We start from the raw sequence: 22,500 nt of genomic DNA, 5'->3' as shown, positions 1-22,500 counted from the left end.
TCCTTTCAGAAGTAGAATAAGACTAGAGAGAGAGTCACTCCTGTTCCTTTCAGAAGTAGAATAAGCCCAGAGAGAGAGTCACTCCTGTCCCTTTCAGAAGTAGAATAAGCCCACTGCCAGAGAAGGAGACTAATTGCTGACATTGTTTACTAAATCCATCATTTGAAACTAAGCAGACAAATTGCTATTGTTGTGTGTCTCTTTCTCAATCAGCCACCTACAACCCCCCCCCCACACACACACACACACCCCTGCTGAACTGTCTCTCTACAACACACACATCTCGATCTCAAGCAGTGGAACGTGTTTCCCCTAATTGTCAACTTTATTACAATGCTTCACCTCTTATTAACTGAGGTTGGGCTGATGTCCTGTATCTACCCAGCTACTTTCCACTTGGCTTGGCTTATTGGACCCGCTGCAGCTCCTAATAATGCACTGTGTGTGTGTGTGTGTGTGTGTGTGTGTGTGTGTGTGTGTGTGTGTGTGTGTGTGTGTGTGTGTGTGTGTGTGTGTGTGTGTGTGTGTGTGTGTGTGTGTGTGTGTGTGTGTGTGTGTGTGTGTGTCCTTTTGATAAGGAGAAGCATGCGTGTAGCTTCTAAACACGTTCTGTTTGAAAACAATAGCATTGCCAGCCTTTGCATAATCTGAATTCATTTCCTGACTCATCTGGGTTTTGTTGAAACTTAATTGCCTTTTTTCTTTTGTCTCCCGAGCCGGAGAAATAAAGAGATAAACAAACATAAAACGTACAGAGGTAACTCCTGTTGGCATCTCGGGACTGCTAAGAGTGTGTGGGTGTCTGACTGTAAAAACAACTCCTGTGTGTGTGTGTGTGTCCAGAACAATGCAGAGCGGCTGCGCAGGGCGACAGAGAGACTGCGTAGTCCTGTGGTCTTCAGTCAGGAGCCAGCTGTCAGGAAAACACAGCTGAGGTCCTTCAGTCAGTATGTGGAGGTCAGACCAGGTGAGAGACGCACACATCTCCACACACACACACCTAGAAATACACACACACACACACACGTATAAATACACACACACACACCTAGAAATACACACACACACACACACACGTATAAATACACACACACACACCTAGAAATACACACACACACACACACACACACACACGTATAAATACACACACACCTAGAAATACACACACACCTAGAAATACACACACACCTAGAAATACACACACACACACACGTATAAATACACACACACACCAAGAAATACACACACACACCTACAAATACACACACACCTAGAAATACACACACACACACCTAGAAATACACACACACACCTAGAAATACACACACACGTATAAATACACACACGCGTATAAATACACATACACCTAGAAATACACACACACACGTATAAATACACACACACACACGTATAAATACACACACACACGTATAAATACACACACACACGTATAAATACACACACACACGTATAAATACACACACACACACGTATAAATACACACACACACACCTAGAAATACACACACACACGTATAAATACACACACACGTATAAATACACACACACGTATAAATACACACACACGCGTATAAATACACATACACACCTAGAAATACACACACACACGTATAAATACACACACACGTATAAATACACACACACGCACACACACCTAGAAATACACACACACGTATAAATACACACACACACGTATAAATACACACACACGTATAAATACACACACATGGATAAATATACACACACACACACGTATAAATACACACACACACGTATAAATAACACACACACACACACACACACACACGTATAAATACACACACACACACGTATAAATACACACATCTCTACACACGCACGTATAAATACACACACACGTATAAATACACACACACGTATAAATACACACACACATGTATAAATACACACATGGATAAATACACACGTATAAATACACACACACGTATAAATACACACACACACGTATAAATACACACACGTATAAATGCACACGTATAAATACACACACACACGTATAAATACACACACACGTATAAATACACACACACACGTATAAATACAGACACGTATAAATACACACACACGTATAAATACACACACACACATATAAATACACACACACGTATAAATACACGTATAAATACACACATACACGTATAAATACACACACACGTATAAATACACACACACGTATAAATACACACACACGTATAAATACACACATACGTATAAATACACACACACGTATAAATACACACACACACATATAAATACACACACACGTATAAATACACACACGTATAAATACACACACACGTATAAATACACACACACATAAATACACACATACGTATAAATACACACACGTATAAATACACACACACGTATAAATACACACCCACGTATAAATACACACACACACGTAAATACACAAACACACACACACACATAAATACACAAACACACACACACACACATAAATACACAACACGTATAAATACACACCCACGTATAAATACACACACATATAAATACACACACGTATAAATACACACACACACGTATAAATACACACACACACGTATAAATACACACACACGTATAAATACACACACACGTATAAATACACACGTATAAATACACACACACACACGTATAAATACACACATACGTATAAATACACACACACGTATAAATACACACACACGTATAAATACACACACATAAATACACACATACGTATAAATACACACACACGTATAAATACACACACACATAAATACACACCCACGTATAAATACACACACACACGTAAATACACACACACACACACACACATAAATACACACACACGTATAAATACATACCCACGTATAAATACATACCCACGTATAAATACACACACACGTATAAATACACACACACATAAATACACACATACGTATAAATACACACACGTATAAATACACACACACGTATAAATACACACCCACGTATAAATACACACACACACGTAAATACACAAACACACACACACACATAAATACACAAACACACACACACACACATAAATACACAACACGTATAAATACACACCCACGTATAAATACACACACATATAAATACACACACGTATAAATACACACACACACGTATAAATACACACACACACGTATAAATACACACACACGTATAAATACACACACACGTATAAATACACACGTATAAATACACACACACACACGTATAAATACACACATACGTATAAATACACACACACGTATAAATACACACACACGTATAAATACACACACATAAATACACACATACGTATAAATACACACACACGTATAAATACACACACACATAAATACACACCCACGTATAAATACACACACACACGTAAATACACACACACACACACACACATAAATACACACACACGTATAAATACATACCCACGTATAAATACATACCCACGTATAAATACACACACACATATAAATACACACACGTATAAATACACACACACATATAAATACACACACGTATAAATACACACACACACGTATAAATACACACACACACGTATAAATACACACACACGTATAAATACACACACACGTATAAATATACACGTATAAATACACACACACACACGTATAAATACACACACACACACATAGAAATACACACATACGTATAAATACACACACACGTATAAATACACACACACGTATAAATACACACACATAAATACACACATACGTATAAATACACACACACGTATAAATACACACACACATAAATACACACCCACGTATAAATACACACACACACGTAAATACACACACACACACACACACACACATAAATACACACACACGTATAAATACATACCCACGTATAAATACACACACACATATAAATACACACACGTATAAATACACACACACACACGTATAAATACACACACACACGTATAAATACACACACACGTATAAATACACACACACACATATATAAATAAATACACACACGTATAAATACACACGTATAAATACACACACACGTATAAATACACACACACACGTATAAATACACACACACATATAAATAAATACACACACACACACACGTATAAATACACACACACGTATAAATACACACACACACGTATAAATACACACACACACGTATAAATAACACACACACGTATAAATACACACACACGTATAAATACACACACACGTATAAATACACACACACAGGTATGAATACACACACACGTATAAATACACACGTATAAATACACACACACACGTATAAATACACACACACACATATAAATACACACACACGTATAAATACACACGTATAAATACACACATACGTATAAATACACACACACGTATAAATACACACACACATAAATACACACCCACGTATATATAAATACACACACACACACGTAAATACACACACACACACACACACACATAAATACACACACACACGTATAAATACATACCCACGTATAAATACACACACACATATAAATACACACACGTATAAATACACACACACACGTATAAATACACACACACACGTATAAATACACACACACATATAAATACACACACACATATAAATACACACGCACGTATAAATACACACACACACGTATAAATACACACACATATAAATACACACACACATATAAATACACACGCACATATAAATAAATACACACACACGTATAAATACACACACACACACATAAATACACACACACGTATAAATACATACCCACGTATAAATACATACCCACGTATAAATACACACACACATATAAATACACACACGTATAAATACACACACACATATAAATACACACACGTATAAATACACACACACACGTATAAATACACACACACGTATAAATACACACACACGTATAAATACACACACACGTATAAATATACACGTATAAATACACACACACACACACGTATAAATACACACACACACACATAGAAATACACACATACGTATAAATACACACACACGTATAAATACACACACACGTATAAATACACACACATAAATACACACATACGTATAAATACACACACACGTATAAATACACACACACATAAATACACACCCACGTATAAATACACACACACACGTAAATACACACACACACACACACACACATAAATACACACACACGTATAAATACATACCCACGTATAAATACACACACACATATAAATACACACACGTATAAATACACACACACACACGTATAAATACACACACACACGTATAAATACACACACACGTATAAATACACACACACACATATATAAATAAATACACACACGTATAAATACACACGTATAAATACACACACACGTATAAATACACACACACACGTATAAATACACACACACATATAAATAAATACACACACACACACACGTATAAATACACACACGTATAAATACACACACACACGTATAAATACACACACACGTATAAATACACACACACGTATAAATACACACACACGTATAAATACACACACACGTATAAATACACACACACAGGTATGAATACACACACACGTATAAATACACACGTATAAATACACACACACACGTATAAATACACACACACACATATAAATACACACACACGTATAAATACACACGTATAAATACACACATACGTATAAATACACACACACGTATAAATACACACACACATAAATACACACCCACGTATATATAAATACACACACACACACGTAAATACACACACACACACACACACACACATAAATACACACACACACGTATAAATACATACCCACGTATAAATACACACACACATATAAATACACACACGTATAAATACACACACACACGTATAAATACACACACACACGTATAAATACACACACACATATAAATACACACACACATATAAATACACACGCACGTATAAATACACACACACACGTATAAATACACACACATATAAATACACACACACATATAAATACACACGCACATATAAATAAATACACACACACGTATAAATACACACACGTATAAATACACACACACGTATAAATACACACACACACACGTATAAATACACACACACGTATAAATACACACACACACACGTATAAATACACACACGTATAAATACACACACACACATATAAATACACACACACGTATAAATACACACGTATAAATACACACACACACGTATAAATACACACACACACATATAAATACACACACACGTATAAATACACACGTATAAATACACACATACGTATAAATACACACACACGTATAAATACACACACACGTATAAATACACACATACGTATAAATACACACACACGTATAAATACACGCACACACGTATAAATACACACACACATAAATACACACCCACATATAAATACACACACACACGTAAATACACACACACACATAAATACACACACACGTATAAATACACACCCACGTATAAATACACACACACATATAAATACACACACGTATAAATACACAAACACGTATAAATACATACACACGTATAAATACACACACACGTATAAATACACACACACACGTATAAATACACACACACATATATAAATAAATACACACACACACGTATAAATACACACACACACGTATAAATACACACACACGTATAAATACACACACACATATAAATAAATACACACACACACGTATAAATACACACACACACACGTATAAATACACACACACGTATAAATACACACACACGTATAAATACACACACACGTATAAATACACACCCACGTATAAATACACACCCACGTATAAATACACACACACACGTATAAATACACACACACACGTATAAATACACACACACACGTATAAATACACACACACGTATAAATACACACGTATAAATATACACACGTATAAATACACACACACACGTATAAATACACACACACGTATAAATACACACACGTATAAATACACACACACACGTATAAATACACACACACACACGTATAAATACACACACACGTATAAATACACACACACGTATAAATACACACACGTATAAATACACACACACACGTATAAATACACACACACGTATAAATACACACACGTATAAATACACACACACGTATAAATAAATACACACACGTATAAATAAATACACACACACACGTATAAATACACACGTATAAATACACACATACGTATAAATACACACACACGTATAAATACACACACACGTATAAATACACACATACGTATAAACACACACACACGTATAAATACACGCACACACGTATAAATACACACACACATAAATACACACCCACATATAAATACACACACACACGTAAATACACACACACACACACACACATAAATACACACACACGTATAAATACACACCCACGTATAAATACATACACACACGTATAAATACACACACACGTATAAATACACACACACGTATAAATACACACACACACGTATAAATACACACACACATGTATAAATACACACACACATATAAATAAATACACACACACACGTATAAATACACACACACACACGTATAAATACACACACACGTATAAATACACACACACGTATAAATACACACACACATATAAATACACACACGTATAAATACACACACACGTATAAATACACACACACGTATAAATACACACACACACGTATAAATACACACACACACGTATAAATACACACACACACGTATAAATACACACACACGTATAAATACAGACACGTATAAATACACACACACACGTATAAATACACACACGTATAAATACACACACACGTATAAATACACACACACGTATAAATACACACACACGTATAAATACACACACGTATAAATACACACACGTATAAATACACACACACACACACACACACAATAGACTCTAGCCCTCCTCCCCCCATGGCACCATATAGTGTCTCTCTCAGAACCCACACACCCCTCTGGTTATATGTGTGGTCTCACAGGTGTCTCACAAATCAGGTTCAATACCTCCCCCTCTCTCTCCTCTCTCCCTCCCCCCCTTCCCACTCTCTCCTCTCTCTCCTCCCTCCCTCCCCTCTCCCCCTCTCTCTCCTCTCTCCCTCCCCCTCCCCCCTCCCTCCCTCCCTCCCCCCTCTCTCTCCTCGCTCCCTCCCCCTCTCTCTCCTCTCTCCCTCCCTCTCTCTCCCTCTCTGACCCTCTCTCCCCCTCCCTCCCCCTCTCTCTCCTCTCTCCCTCCCCTCTCTCCCTCCCCATCCCTCTCTGACCCTCTCTCTCCCCCTCCCTCCCATCCCTCTCTTCTTGTCTTCCAGAGGTAAAGCGTCAGAGATCAGTACCAGAGGATCTGAGGCGGGCGGGCGAGGAGAGAGGACTGGCACCAGACACCAATGCTCGCAAGCCTTATGAAGATGAAGTAATTTATGCATAGATAATTCATCTCTTTCCCTCCCTCCATCGCTCTTTCCCTACATCCCTCCTTCCTTCATGCCTCCCTGTATCCCACTTTCCCTCCATCCCTCCATCCCTCCCTCCATCCCTCCCTCCCTTCCTCCCTCCCTCCATCCCTCCATCCCTCCCTCCCTCCATCCCTCCCTCCCTCCATCCCTCCCTCCCTCCCTCCTCATCCCTCCCTCCCTCCCTCTGATAAAGTGGATCATTTCCTCTGTCTTGTTCAGACGTGGTCTCCTGGAAACGCTGGAGAGAAGAGGATCTTTCCTCCTTCTTGTTCCTGTCTTTTTTCTGTTTCTTTAGATGTCAGCCTGGCGCACCGTAAAGCCTCTGCATCAGCCCTGCACCTGGCCTACAACTGGCCGATAAAAGACAAGAGGAACAAAGAAAGAAGAAATGATTCGTAGCCCTCTTCCCGCTTTTCTTTTCCCAACTCTCCTCTCCCCATCCTCCCCTCCTCTCCTCCATCCCTCTCCTCTCCTTTAGATATGTCAATCAGAGACCACTTCTTCATTCCCCTCCACAAAGAGATATCCTGTATTGATCTAAGGAAGAGAGGAGGAGGGTGGGGGATTTAATTATTACAGTAGCAAGATACCGCTGCTCAGAGAGAGAGAGAGAGAATGACTACTTACCTACGTGTATCACAGGAGACTCAGAATCCTCTGCCTCCCTCTCCTCCCCCCTCTCCTCCCTACCTCCCTGACTCCCCTCTCCTCCCTACCTCCCTGACCACCCCTCTCCTACCTCCCTGACTCCCCTCTCTCCCTGACTCCTCTCTCCTCCCTACCTCCCTGACTCCCCTCTCTCCCCTACCTCCCTGACTCCCCTCTCTCCCCTACCTCCCTGACTCCTCTCTCCTCCCTACCTCCCTGACTCCCCTCTCTCCCCTACCTCCCTGACTCCCCTCTCTCCCCTACCTCCCTGACTCCCCTCTCTCCCCTACCTCCCTGACTCCCCTCTCTCCCCTACCTCCCTGACTCCCCCTCTCCCCTACCTCCCTGACTCCCCCCTACCTCCCTGACTCCCCTGACTCCCCTCACTCCCCTACCTCCCTGACTCCCCCCTACCTCCCTGACTCCCCTTTCCTCCCCTACCTTCCTGACTCCCCTCTCTCCCCTACCTCCCTGACTCCCCCCTACCTCCCTGACTCCCCTCTCTCCCCTACCTCCCTGACTCCCCCCTACCTCCCTGACTCCCCTTTCCTCCCCTACCTCCCTGACTCCCCTCTCTCCCCTACCTCCCTGACTCCCCTCTCTCCCCTACCTCCCTGACTCCCCCCTCTCCCCTACCTCCCTGACTCCCCCTCTCTTACCCCTACCTCCCTGACTCCCCTCTCTCCCCTACCTCCCTGACTCCCCTTTCCTCCCCTACCTCCCAGACTCCCCTCTCTCCCTACCTCCCTGACTCCCCCTCTCCCCTATCTCCCTGACTCCCCCTCTCTTACCCCTACCTCCCTGACTCCCCCCTCTCCCCTGACTCCCCCCTACCTCTCTGACTCCCCTTTCCTCCTCTACCTCCCTGACTCCCCCCTCTCCCCTACCTCCCTGACTCCCCCCTCTCCCCTACCTCCCTGACTCCCCCCTCTCCCCTACCTCCCTGACTCCCCCCTCTCTTACCCCTACCTCCCTGACTCCCCTGCCGGTCCCTGAGGTTAATGGGTGTTCAACCTTTCCATTATCCCCATCAGTCCTGAATTAGCTGCTGAATGATGTTTGTATTAATATAATATATATGGTAATGTCTCAGGTCTAATTAAGGCTGGGTCCGGGCCCGCCAGGCAAGGGAATGGTCTGATCATGTGTAAAATTGATTTGAGGAGGAGAATTGTGATAGAGAGCATGAGGGAGGGAGGGAGAGAGGGAGAAGGGGCCTGGGAATCAGCACCTCACAGTGTTGCTCACAGACTCACACTCTCTTGAAGACCACACACCCACTCATAGGAGGGAGTGCCGGAAAAGTGCTGGCCTGTGTGGAATAAAAATATCCATCTTTCTCTATCGCTCTCTCTCTCGGTCTCTCTCTCGGTCTCTCTCTCTCGGTCTCTTTCTATCGCTCTCTCTCTATCGCTCTCTCTCTCGGTCTCTCTCTCTCTCTCTCTCTCTCTCTCTCTCTCTCTCTCTCTCTCTCTCTCTCTCTCGGTCTCTCTTTCTCTCTCTCGGTCTCTCTTTCTCTCTCTTGGTCTCTCTCTCTTTCTCTCTCTCGGTCTCTCTCTCTCTCTCGGTCTCTCTCTCGGTCTCTCTCTCTCTCTCTCTCGGTCTCTCTCTCGGTCTCTCTCTCTCTCGGTCTCTCTCTCTCTCGGTCTCTCTCTCTCTCTCGGTCTCTCTCTCTCTCTCTCGGTCTCTCTCTCTCTCTCTCGGTCTCTCTCTTTCTCTCTCTTGGTCTCTCTCTCTTTCTCTCTCTCTCTCTCGGTCTCTCTCTCTCTCTCTCTCGGTCTCTCTCTCTCTCGGTCTCTCTCTCTCTCTCTCTCGGTCTCTCTCTCCGTCTCTCTCTCGGTCTCTCTTTCTCTCTCGGTCTCTCTCTCTCTCTCTCTCTCAGTCTCTCTCTCTCGGTCTCTCTCTCTCTCTCTCTCTCGGTCTCTCTCTCTCTCTCGGTCTCTCTCTCTCTCTCTCTCGGTCTCTCTCTCTCTCTCGGTCTCTCTCTTTCTCTCTCTTGGTCTCTCTCTCGGTCTCGCTCTCTCTCGGTCTCTCTCTCGGTCTCTCTCTCGGTCTCTCTCTCTCGGTCTCTCTCTCTCTCTCTCGGTCTCTCTCTCTCTCTCTCTCTCTCTCTCTCGGTCTCTCTCTCTCGGTCTCTCTCTCTCTCTCTCTCGGTCTCTCTCTCTCGGCTCTCTCTCTCTCTCTCGGTCTCTCTCTCTCTCTCGGTCTCTCTCTCTCTCTCTCTCTCTCGGTCTCTCTCTCTCTCGGTCTCTCTCTCTCTCTCTCTCGTCTCTCTCTCTCTCTCTCTCGGTCTCTCTCTCTCTCGGTCTCTCTCTCTCTCTCTCGGTCTCTCTCTCCGTCTCTCTCTCGGTCTCTCTTTCTCTCTCGGTCTCTCTCTCTCTCTCTCTCAGTCTCTCTCTCTCGGTCTCTCTCTCTCTCTCTCTCTCTCTCTCGGTCTCTCTCTCTCTCTCGGTCTCTCTCTCTCTCTCGGTCTCTCTCTCTCTCTCGGTCTCTCTCTTTCTCTCTCTTGGTCTCTCTCTCTCTCTCTCTCGGTCTCTCTCTCTCTCTCGGTCTCTCTCTCTCTCTCTCTCGGTCTCTCTCTCTCGGTCTCTCTCTCTCGGTCTCTCTCTCTCTCTCGGTCTCTCTCTCTCTCTCTCGGTCTCTCTCTCTCTCGGTCTCTCTCTCTCTCTCTCGGTCTCTCTTTCTCCTCTCCACTGGTCTTCTTCCTATTAAAAAAATAGGTTGAATCAGCAGCTGTAAATATTTATTTAAATATATATGTATTTTTCGAGGACTCTTTAGTGAGCTAATTTGAATAAACATTTTCCCCTCTTTTTCTTCTGACTCAGTCTAAGGAATAGTAAGCAGGAGGGGGAGAAGGAGAGCTAGACGATCCTAGTCATAGTGTCAACTCATCCTAGTTGTTGATATTACATGTTGATTACTTCTACCAGCCATTATCATTCACCTGATATAAGACAGGCCTGGTGATTACATCTACCAGCCATTATTATTCACCTGATAATAAGACAGGCCTGGTGATTACATCTACCAGCCATTATTATTCACCTGATAATAAGACAGGCCTGGTGATTACATCTACCAGCCATTATCATTCACCTGATAATAAGACAGGCCTGGTGATTACTTCTACTAGCCATTATCATTCACCTGATAATAAGACAGGCCTGGTGATTACTTCTACTAGCCATTATCATTCACCTGATAATAAGACAAGCCTGGAGATTATTTTGTTAACATATGATTGGTTGCTGGTTAACCTGGGTGGAGGTATCATTGGTCCCTTGGCAAGAAAACTCCTAATCTAACACACCTGGTTCTAATAATTAACTGTTTGATAAACTGAATCAGGTTGGAGTTAAAACCTACAGGAGGGTAGTTCTCCAGGAACAGGGTTGGAGTTAAAACCTACAGGAGGGTATCTCTCCAGGAACAGGGTTGGAGTTAAAACCTACAGGAGGGTATCTCTCCAGGAACAGGGTTGGAGTTAAAACCTACAGGAGGGTATCTCTCCAGGAACAGGGTTGGAGTTAAAACCTACAGGAGGGTATCTCTCCAGGAACAGGGTTGGAGTTAAAACCTACAGGAGGGTATCTCTCCAGGAACAGGGTTGGAGTTAAAACCTACAGGAGGGTATCTCTCCAGGAACAGGGTTGGAGTTAAAACCTACAGGAGGGTATCTCTCCAGGAACAGGGTTGGAGTTAAAACCTACAGGAGGGTATCTCTCCAGGAACAGGGTTGGAGTTAAAACCTACAGGAGGGTATCTCTCCAGGAACAGGGTTGGAGTTAAAACCTACAGGAGGGTATCTCTCCAGGAACAGGGTTGGAGTTAAAACCTACAGGAGGGTATCTCTCCAGGAACAGGGTTGGAGTTAAAACCTACAGGAGGGTATCTCTCCAGGAACAGGGTTGGAGTTAAAACCTACAGGAGGGTATCACTCCAGGAACAGGGTTGGAGAGCCCTGCACTAGACACTTGGGCTGAAATAAGGGCGATGGGGACGAGTGTGAATGACTCAGAGGTAAACGTGGGGGTGACCCCTGACCCCATCCATACAGGTTGAGTAAATTAGGACAAGAGGGAGCATAATAGTGAATCACAAGAGAAAAAGGTTTGGGTTGAGTAGCGTGTGTCGGGAGGGAACTCTTGTCAGTTTTTCTGACTGCAGTGTTTCCAAGTGTGTCGACTAGAACTAAAACGCTAAAATAAAAGTCCTTATCTTCTCTGGTAAAGCTTTGCTGTCTATCTCTAGCCACCGCTCTCTGAAGAGGGAGGGAGAAGAGAGAAGGAAACAATAACAAGGGAACAATAACAACAACAAGGCGGCCATTATCGTGGGGCCTTCTCAGTCTTCAAACGAAAGCCTTCCGTTTAAAAGAAAACCTCCTCTCTCCCTTTCTTCTCTCTCCACCGTTTAATAAATGACAATGTTTTGATGCTGTATGTGATTCCTGTTTCATGAGGAATTCTAACCCCTCTTTCTCTCCTGTCTTTCCTTCTGTTTATCTCTCTGTTTTCTGTCTTTCCTTCTGTTTATCTCTCTGTCTTCTGTCTTTCCTTCTGTTTATCTCTCTGTCCTCTGTCTTTCCTTCTGTTTATCTCTCTGTCTTCTGTCTTTCCTTCTGTTTATCTCTCTGTCTTCTGTCTTTCCTTCTGTTTATCTCTCTGTCCTCTGTCTTTCCTTCTGTTTGTCTCTCTGTCTTCTGTCTTTCCTTCTGTTTATCTCTCTGTCCTCTGTCTTTCCTTCTGTTTATCTCTCTGTCTTCTGTCTTTCCTTCTGTTTGTCTCTCTGTCCTCTGTCTTTCCTTCTGTTTGTCTCTCTGTCCTCTGTCTTTCCTTCTGTTTGTCTCTCTCCTCTGTCTTTCCTTCTGTTTATCTCTCTGTCCTCTGTCTTTCCTTCTGTTTGTCTCTCTGTCCTCTGTCTTTCCTTCTGTTTATCTCTCTGTCCTCTGTCTTTCCTTCTGTTTATCTCTCTGTCTTCTGTCTTTCCTTCTGTTTATCTCTCTGTCCTCTGTCTTTCCTTCTGTTTGTCTCTCTGTCCTCTGTCTTTCCTTCTGTTTGTCTCTCTGTCTTCTGTCTTTCCTTCTGTTTATCTCTCTGTCTTCTGTCTTTCCTTCTGTTTATCTCTCTGTCCTCTGTCTTTCCTTCTGTTTATCTCTCTGTCTTCTGTCTTTCCTTCTGTTTATCTCTCTGTCTTCTGTCTTTCCTTCTGTTTATCTCTCTGTCTTCTGTCTTTCCTTCTGTTTATCTCTCTGTCTTCTGTCTTTCCTTCTGTTTATCTCTCTGTCTTCTGTCTTTCCTTCTGTTTATCTCTCTGTCCTCTGTCTTTCCTTCTGTTTGTCTCTCTGTCTTCTGTCTTTCCTTCTGTTTATCTCTCTGTCCTCTGTCTTTCCTTCTGTTTATCTCTCTGTCCTCTGTCTTTCCTTCTGTTTATCTCTCTGTCCTCTGTCTTTCCTTCTGTTTATCTCTCTGTCCTCTGTCTTTCCTTCTGTTTATCTCTCTGTCCTCTGTCTTTCCTTCTGTTTATCTCTCTGTCCTCTGTCTTTCCTTCTGTTTATCTCTCTGTCCTCTGTCTTTCCTTCTGTTTATCTCTCTGTCCTCTGTCTTTCCTTCTGTTTATCTCTCTGTCTTCTGTCTTTCCTTCTGTTTGTCTCTCTGTCCTCTGTCTTTCCTTCTGTTTGTCTCTCTGTCCTCTCTTTCCTTCTGTTTATCTCTCTGTCCTCTGTCTTTCCTTCTGTTTATCTCTCTGTCCTCTGTCTTTCCTTCTGTTTATCTCTCTGTCTTCTGTCTTTCCTTCTGTTTGTCTCTCTGTCCTCTGTCTTTCCTTCTGTTTATCTCTCTGTCCTCTGTCTTTCCTTCTGTTTATCTCTGTCTTCTGTCTTTCCTTCTGTTTGTCTCTCTGTCCTCTCTTTCCTTCTGTTTATCTCTCTGTCCTCTGTCTTTCCTTCTGTTTATCTCTCTGTCCTCTGTCTTTCCTTCTGTTTATCTCTCTGTCTTCTGTCTTTCCTTCTGTTTGTCTCTCTGTCCTCTCTTTCCTTCTGTTTATCTCTCTGTCCTCTGTCTTTCCTTCTGTTTATCTCTCTGTCCTCTGTCTTTCCTTCTGTTTATCTCTCTGTCCTCTGTCTTTCCTTCTGTTTATCTCTCTGTCCTCTGTCTTTCCTTCTGTTTATCTCTCTGTCCTCTGTCTTTCCTTCTGTTTATCTCTCTGTCCTCTGTCTTTCCTTCTGTTTGTCTCTCTGTCCTCTCTTTCCTTCTGTTTATCTCTCTGTCCTCTGTCTTTCCTTCTGTTTATCTCTCTGTCCTCTGTCTTTCCTTCTGTTTATCTCTCTGTCCTCTGTCTTTCCTTCTGTTTATCTCTCTGTCTTCTGTCTTTCCTTCTGTTTGTCTCTCTCCTCTGTCTTTCCTTCTGTTTATCTCTGTCTTCTGTCTCTATATCTTTATTTTCCGTCTCTTGTTTCTCTCTCTTCCTCTGTTTCTCTCTTTCTGGATTTTCTCTCTGTTTCTCTTCCTCCTCTTTACTTCTCCTTTCCTCTCTCTCTTCTCCTCCGTCTCCCCTTCTTCTCTCTGTTCTCCCTCTACCAGAAAGCGTTCAAAGACACCAGTCAGTACGTGGTCGGGGAGCTGTCTGCACTGGAGAGCGAGCAGCGCCACATCGACGCCCGGGCGGCGCGCGTGGAGAAGAGGCTGCGCTATCTCATGGACACAGGTACCAAGCCCAATTACACTGGAAAACTGTTTTGGCAAATTGAGCGTTTCACACAAACTCTCACGGAGTTGGGGAAGTGTGTGTGAGGCTGTAGTGTCCCAAATGACACCCTATTCCCTACGTAGTGCGCACTACTTTTATGGAGCCCAATGCACTATATAAGGAATAGAGTGCCATTTGGGATGCGGGGTGGAATCTTTGAAGCACTGAATGTTGTGTAGCTATGGAGGGAAGGAAGGAGGAAGGGAGGGAGGAAGGGAGGGAGGGAGGGAGGTGATACGAGGGGCTGGCTGGTGGATATGAAAATGGGGGAGAGTGGGAGTAGAGGGTGATAGAAGGGGGAGAAGGAGGATAGATGGGGGGGAGAGAAGGGGAGACCTCTCTGGGCCAGGGTGATAAGAGAGTCTTCATGGGAAATGATAACCAGGCCTGATAGTGTCCCACCAGTGTAGGGGGGGGGGGCCAGCCAGCCCGATAGTGGGGGGAGCCCCCAGCCAGCCCGATAGTGGGGGGGAGCCCAGCCAGCCCGATAGTGGGGGGGAGCCCAGCCAGCCCGATAGTGGGGGGGAGCCCAGCCAGCCTGCTCAGCTCACTTTGAACAGTGTGCTCAGCCATGCATAGCCCCTCCCCCCCTTCCCCAGTACATATCTGGTCTTCAATGATATGCAGCAGAAGGGGAGAGGTGGAGGATTGGTGGGGGTTAAGTGAGAGGGGGGGCATTTAAAATAATGCAAGAGGTAACACACAACACACACTGAGAGCACGACACACACAGACACACTTAACCCAACACAACAACACAGACTCACACACTGAAAAGTGTGATGTTTTGGCTTCCATACAGGCTGATTGGTGTGGCTGGAAGCGTTGGCTGGTGTGTAACCTTGTAAAGACATGAAACAGACAGGTGTCTGAGCCAAGGGGCCCGGTTCCATTCAGTCATGTACTGAAATACCAGAAGAGGACTGCGGCACAAATTGTACACTATTCCCTACATAGTGCACTACTTTTGACCAGATCCCCCATAGGGCTCTACAACCCATAGGGCTCCCGTCAAAAGTAGTGCACTTTGTAGGGAATAGGGTGCCATTTGGGATGCAGACTAGCATTCTGTTACTGCTACTAAACAATTTATCCTCACAAAAGCGCGGGTTTTGGAAAAAGGGGAAAAAAGAGAGAGGGGGGAGAAGAGAGAGAGAGGGGGAGAAGAGAGAGAGAGAGAGAGAGAGAGAGAGGGGGGGGAGAAGAGAGAGAGAGAGAGAGAGGGGGGGAGAAGAGAAAGAGAGAGAGAGAGGGGGGGAGAAGAGAGAGAGAGAGAGAGAGGGGGGAGAAGAGAGAGAGAGAGAGAGAGGGGGAGAGAGAGAGAGAGAGAGAGGGGGAGAAGAGAGAGAGAGAGAGAGAGGGGGAGAAGAGAGAGAGAGAGAGAGGGGGGAGAAGAGAGAGAGAGAGAGAGGGGAGAAGAGAGAGAGGGGGGAGAAGAGAGAGAGAGAGGGGGGGGGAGAAGAGAGAGAGGGGGGGAGAAGAGGGAGAGACAGGGAGGAAGAAAGAGAGAGGTGGAGAAGAAAGAGAGAGGGGGAGGAGAGAGAGAGGGGGGGAGAAGAGGGAGAGACGGAGGAAGAAAGAGAGAGGTGGAGAAGAAAGAGAGAGGGGGAGGAGAGAGAGAGGGGGGAGAGAGAGGGACATAGAGGGGTAAGAAAGGGAGAGAAATGGTAGAAAGCAACACCAGGGTGGAGGGATTAAGGGTTTTACTGCTCCTCCCATATCGAGACATCTCTCCTCTCTCTGTTTCTCTCTCCCTCCCTCCATCTCTGTTTGTTGCATATGCCTCCTCCCTTCCTCGCTCCATCCCTCTCCACTCATCCCTCCTCTCCCGCCATGCCTTCCTCCATTCCTCCTCTCTCTATCCCTCTTTCCCTCTATCCCTCCCTCCCTCTCTCTCTCCCCCTCTATCTCTCTTTCTCTCCATCTCCCTCCCTCTCTCTTTCTTTCTCCCCCTCTCTCTCCATCCATCTCTCTCCCTCATCCCTCCATATCCTCTACCCCTGTAGGAGTGAATACCATTGTGTCCATCTGAAGGGTTTTCCCCCACCCCTGATAAAGCAGCCTTAGCTGGATACGTTGTTTACCGGAAAACACACACAAACCCTCTTTTTCACAAACACACACCTTGAGCCAGATTGATATTCCACAGCTCCAGCCCAGCCAGCCCCCCTGTAAATAATCAGATAGTAGATAGGTAGTGAGGCAGCAGGGTGGAGGATGGACGCTGCCTACACAATAATAATACTACTAGTATCAGGGAGAGAAGAATTCACCCCCGGATACGTCCCCAGAAAACCCTTGTAGCATCACTCAATGACATGGAGAAAATGTAGTTTGGGTAAACACGGAGTGAGTGTGTTGGGGGGGTTCGCTTCTTCTATTTCCCTCTCTTCCTGGTCCTCGAAGGCCGCAACGGTATTCGTTCACCTGTTTCCTCTCTTCTTTTCCTCCCCTCTTCTCCCCTCTCTCCTCTTACCCTACCCTCTCTCTTCCTCCTGTCCTCTACCCTCCTCCCCTCTCTCCTCCTCCCCTCCTCTCTCCTACCCTCCTCCCCTCTCGCCTCCTCCCCTCCTCTCTCCTCCCCTCCTCCCCTCTCTCCTCCTCCCCTCCTCTCTCCTCCCCTCTCTCCTCCTCCCCTCCTCTCTCCTCCCCTCTCTCCTCCTCCCCTCCTTTCTCCTACCCTCCTCCCCTCTCTCCTCATCCCCTCCTCTCTCCTACCCTCCTCCCCTCTCTTCTCCTCCCCTCCTTCCCTCCTTTCTCTCTCCTCCTCCTCTCCTTCCCTCCTCAACAGGTCACTGATCAGTTTAAGTAGTGGATGGGTTTAACTCCCTACTTTAATTAGAAGTGATGCCATTAAGCAGACTTACAGTAAAGCAGACACCCATTTTCCTATAGGTGGCCCCAGCAGGAATGGAACACATGACTTTAGCGTTGCCTGCGTCATGCTCCCCAGACTGAGCCAGGCATTACACCACCTACGGCAGTTTCTGGGTGGTATCCCACTTCCTGTTGTAAAATATATCAGTAAAAACTGACTTTCCAAGACGTCCTACTTGTCATTGTTAAATAAATAAATGTAATAAATATCTTAACGTATTTACCTGTAACTTGGCCACTCAGGAACATTCACTGTCTTCTTGGTAAGCACTCTGTCAATTAGGTTAGTATTGTGGAGTAACTGCAATGTTGTTGATCCATCCTCAGTTTTCTCATATCACAGCCATTAAACTCTGTAACTGTTTTAAAGTCACCATTGGCCTCAAGGTGAAATCCCTGAGTGGTTTCTTTCCTCTCCGGCAACTGAGTTAGGAAGGACGCCTGTATCTGTGTAGTGACCGGGTGTATTGATACAACATCCAAAGTGTTATTAATAACTTCACCATGCTTAAAGGATATTCAATGTCGGCTTTTTTATTTTTACCCATCTACCAATAGGTGCCCTTCTTTGCAAGACATTGGAAAACCTCCCTGGTCTTTGTGTTTGAAATTCGCAGCTGGACTGAGGGACCTTATAGATAATTGTATGTGTGGGGTACAGAGATGAGGTAGTTATTACAAAATCATGTTAAACACTGTTATTGTACACAGAGTGAGTCCATCCAACTTACTATGTGACTTGTTAAGCACATTTTTACTCCTGAACTTTAGGTTTGTCATAACAAAAGGGTTTAGTACTTATTGACTCAAGACATTTCAGATTCAAATTTTTAATTAATTTGTAAAAATGTTGAAAAACATAAATCCACTTTGACTTTATTGTGTGTAGTGACCAAAACAATCTAAACGTAATCCATTTTAAATTCAGGCTGTAACACAACATTTTGATAAAGTGTGGAGGTGTGAATACCTTCTAAAGGCTCTGTGTGTCTAGCTGGTCCTGTCCCATGTGGTGGGCCTTTAACAAGAGCCGTAGCATGGCATGTTGACCCATCTTGACATTAGACTACTTTACAGGTCTGAAAACATCTGAATAACTTGGTTCTGGAGCGTACTGTTCTGTTAATGTGTGTGTGTGTGGTAGGATTTGTAGCGTGGAGTGCTTTTGGGCTCATGGTTAGATCAGAAGAGACCGTTGACTCATTCCTGATCTGTTTGCTTCCTTTCCTCCCATCTTTTCCTCCTCTCTTTTTCTCTCCTCCTCTCTTCCCCTTCTCGCTGCCTCTTATTTTCTCTTTATCTCTCTTTCTCGCTCTTTATCTCTCCTTCTCCTTTCCATTTCTCTCCCTTCTCTCTCTCCCCTCTCTTTCTCTCTCTCTTTCTCTCTCTCTTTCTCTCTCTCTTTCTTTCTCTCTCTTTCTTTCTTCTCTCTCTCCCCACTCTCTCTCCTCCCCCTCCCTCTCTCCCTCTCCCCGTATTCCCCAGTTTCTTCCCCCAGCAATGCTTTCTGAATTCTGCACCGGTTTCCTCTGTTCTATTACGCGGTACGAGACGGTGGTTCTCCCCAGATGAATACAAAGTAATTGGGGTGGTTAATTTATTTACTGGGAGGCAGTTCACAGCACATTGAATAATAGAGATAATTGAACAAGAATTGTCAAGTGTCTTCTGATATCAGGCACATTACAGAAGAGAGAGTGGCATAAAACTGCCTTTCTATGCTTCCATTGTTTATGGTAATGAAGTACAGCCATTAATTCCTTGGTGGCCTTCCAAGCTTATGGCAGGCCCCATTGTTGTGTGTGTATTAATATGTAATCAGTAAATAGTTTAATTTCCTAATCTGCGTTCGGAGAATTCACTTTCTAACAGCTCTTAATTACTGCAGGGTTCTAACGAGCCCCATCGCCGTGCCGACGCAGAGCACGGCAGCCAGGCAGCCAATCAGAGGGCGGCAGCGGGTCGGGGGGGGGGGGGGGGATTTGAATTCCTGGGGCGCTGCTCTCCGCCTAATGAACTTGTTATTCCTGGACTGGGGGGGAGTAGAGTGTCCTTCACAGCATAACAGTTAACAACGTTGGGAGAACGCTCACCTAATGTTAGGGGAATAATAATAGTTATTGATGATATAACAAAATTCATATTTTTATCACTATGATACAATACCTTTCTTCCTGGGCCGACGGGAGTGGTGTGTTTCCTTCACAGCATAGCAGTTGACCACGTTGGGAGAGCGTTTACCGAATGTTAGAATAATAAATATTAATAATGGTTATACAGTACCAGCCAAACGTTTGGACACACCAACTCATTCCAGGGTTTTTGAAATAACACATATGGAATCATGTAGTAACCAAAAAACTGTTAAACAAATCAAAATATATTTTATATTTGAGATTCTTCAAAGGAGCCACCCTTTGCCTTGATGACAGCTTTGTACATTCTTGGCATTCTCTCAACTAGCTTTATGAGGTAGTCACCTGGAATGCATTTCAATTAACAGGTGTGTCTTTTTAAAAGTTCATTTGTGGAATTTTTTTCCTTAATGCTTTTGAGTCAATCAGCTGTGTTGTGACAAGGTAGGGGGGGTTATTCAGAAGACAGCCCTATTTGGTAAAAGACCAAGTCCATATTATGCCAAGAACAGCTCAAATAAGCAAAGAGAAACAACAGTCCATCATTACTTTAAGACATGAAGGTCAGTCAATCCGGAAGATTTCAAGTACTTTGAAAGTTTCTTCAAGTGCAGTCGCAAAAACCATCAAGTGCTATGATGAAACTGGCTCTCATGAGGACCGTCACAGGAAAGGAAGACCCAGAGTTACCTCCGCTGCGGAGGATAAGTTCATTAGAGCTACCAGTCTCAGAAATTGCAGCCCAAATAAATGCTTCACAGAGTTTAAGTAACAGACACATCTCAACATCAACTGTTCAGAGGAGACTCCGTGAATCAGGCCTTCATGATTGAATTGCTGCAAAGAAACCACTACTAAAGGACACCAGTAAGAAGAAGAGACTTGCTTGGGCCAAGAAACACGAGCAATGGCCATTAGACCGGTGGAAATCTGTCCTTTTGTCTGATGAGTCCAAATTTGAGATTTTTGGTTCCAACTGCCGTGTCTTTGTGAGACGCAGAGTAGGTGAACGAATTATCTCTGCATGTGTGTTTCCCACCGTGAAGCATGGAGGAGGTGTGATGGTGCTTTGCTGGTGACACTGTCTGTGATTTATTTAGAATTCAAGGCACACTTAACCAGCATGGCTACCACAGCATTCTGCAGCGATACGCCATCCCATCTGGTTTGGGCTTAGTGGGACCATCATTTGTTTTTCAACAGGACAATGACCCAACACACACCGCCAGGCTGTGTTAGGGCTACTTGATTAACCTCTTACATCTAGACGTTCCGCTAGTGGAACACCTGCTCCAATATCCAATGATGGGCGTGGTGCGAAATACAAATTCCTCGAAAATCCGAAAACTTCAATTTTTCAAACATATGACTATTTTACACCATTTTAAAGACAAGACTCTCCTTTATCTAACCACACTGTCCGATTTCAAAAAGTCTTTACAGCAAAAGCAAAACATTAGATTATGT

General features: G+C 43.8%; 1 protein-coding gene across 1 annotated transcript in view; it reads left to right on the top strand.

Annotated features, from left to right (window-relative positions):
- The window catches only part of LOC106577322 (EH domain-binding protein 1-like), a 429,232-nt gene that overhangs the window by 344,794 nt on the left and 61,938 nt on the right, over positions 1–22,500 (top strand). The window contains exons 17-19 of the mRNA XM_045701776.1: positions 844–967; positions 8,480–8,580; positions 15,856–15,979. Coding sequence (XP_045557732.1) covers positions 844–967; positions 8,480–8,580; positions 15,856–15,979 — 349 coding nt within the window. The remainder of the gene's footprint in view (positions 1–843; positions 968–8,479; positions 8,581–15,855; positions 15,980–22,500) is intronic.

Source organism: Salmo salar, chromosome ssa18 (genome assembly GCF_905237065.1).
Source record: "Salmo salar chromosome ssa18, Ssal_v3.1, whole genome shotgun sequence".
Classification (NCBI taxonomy): domain Eukaryota; kingdom Metazoa; phylum Chordata; class Actinopteri; order Salmoniformes; family Salmonidae; genus Salmo; species Salmo salar.
The sequence above is the reverse complement of the archived record's forward strand: the minus strand, read 5'-3'. Positions and strand labels throughout refer to the sequence as shown.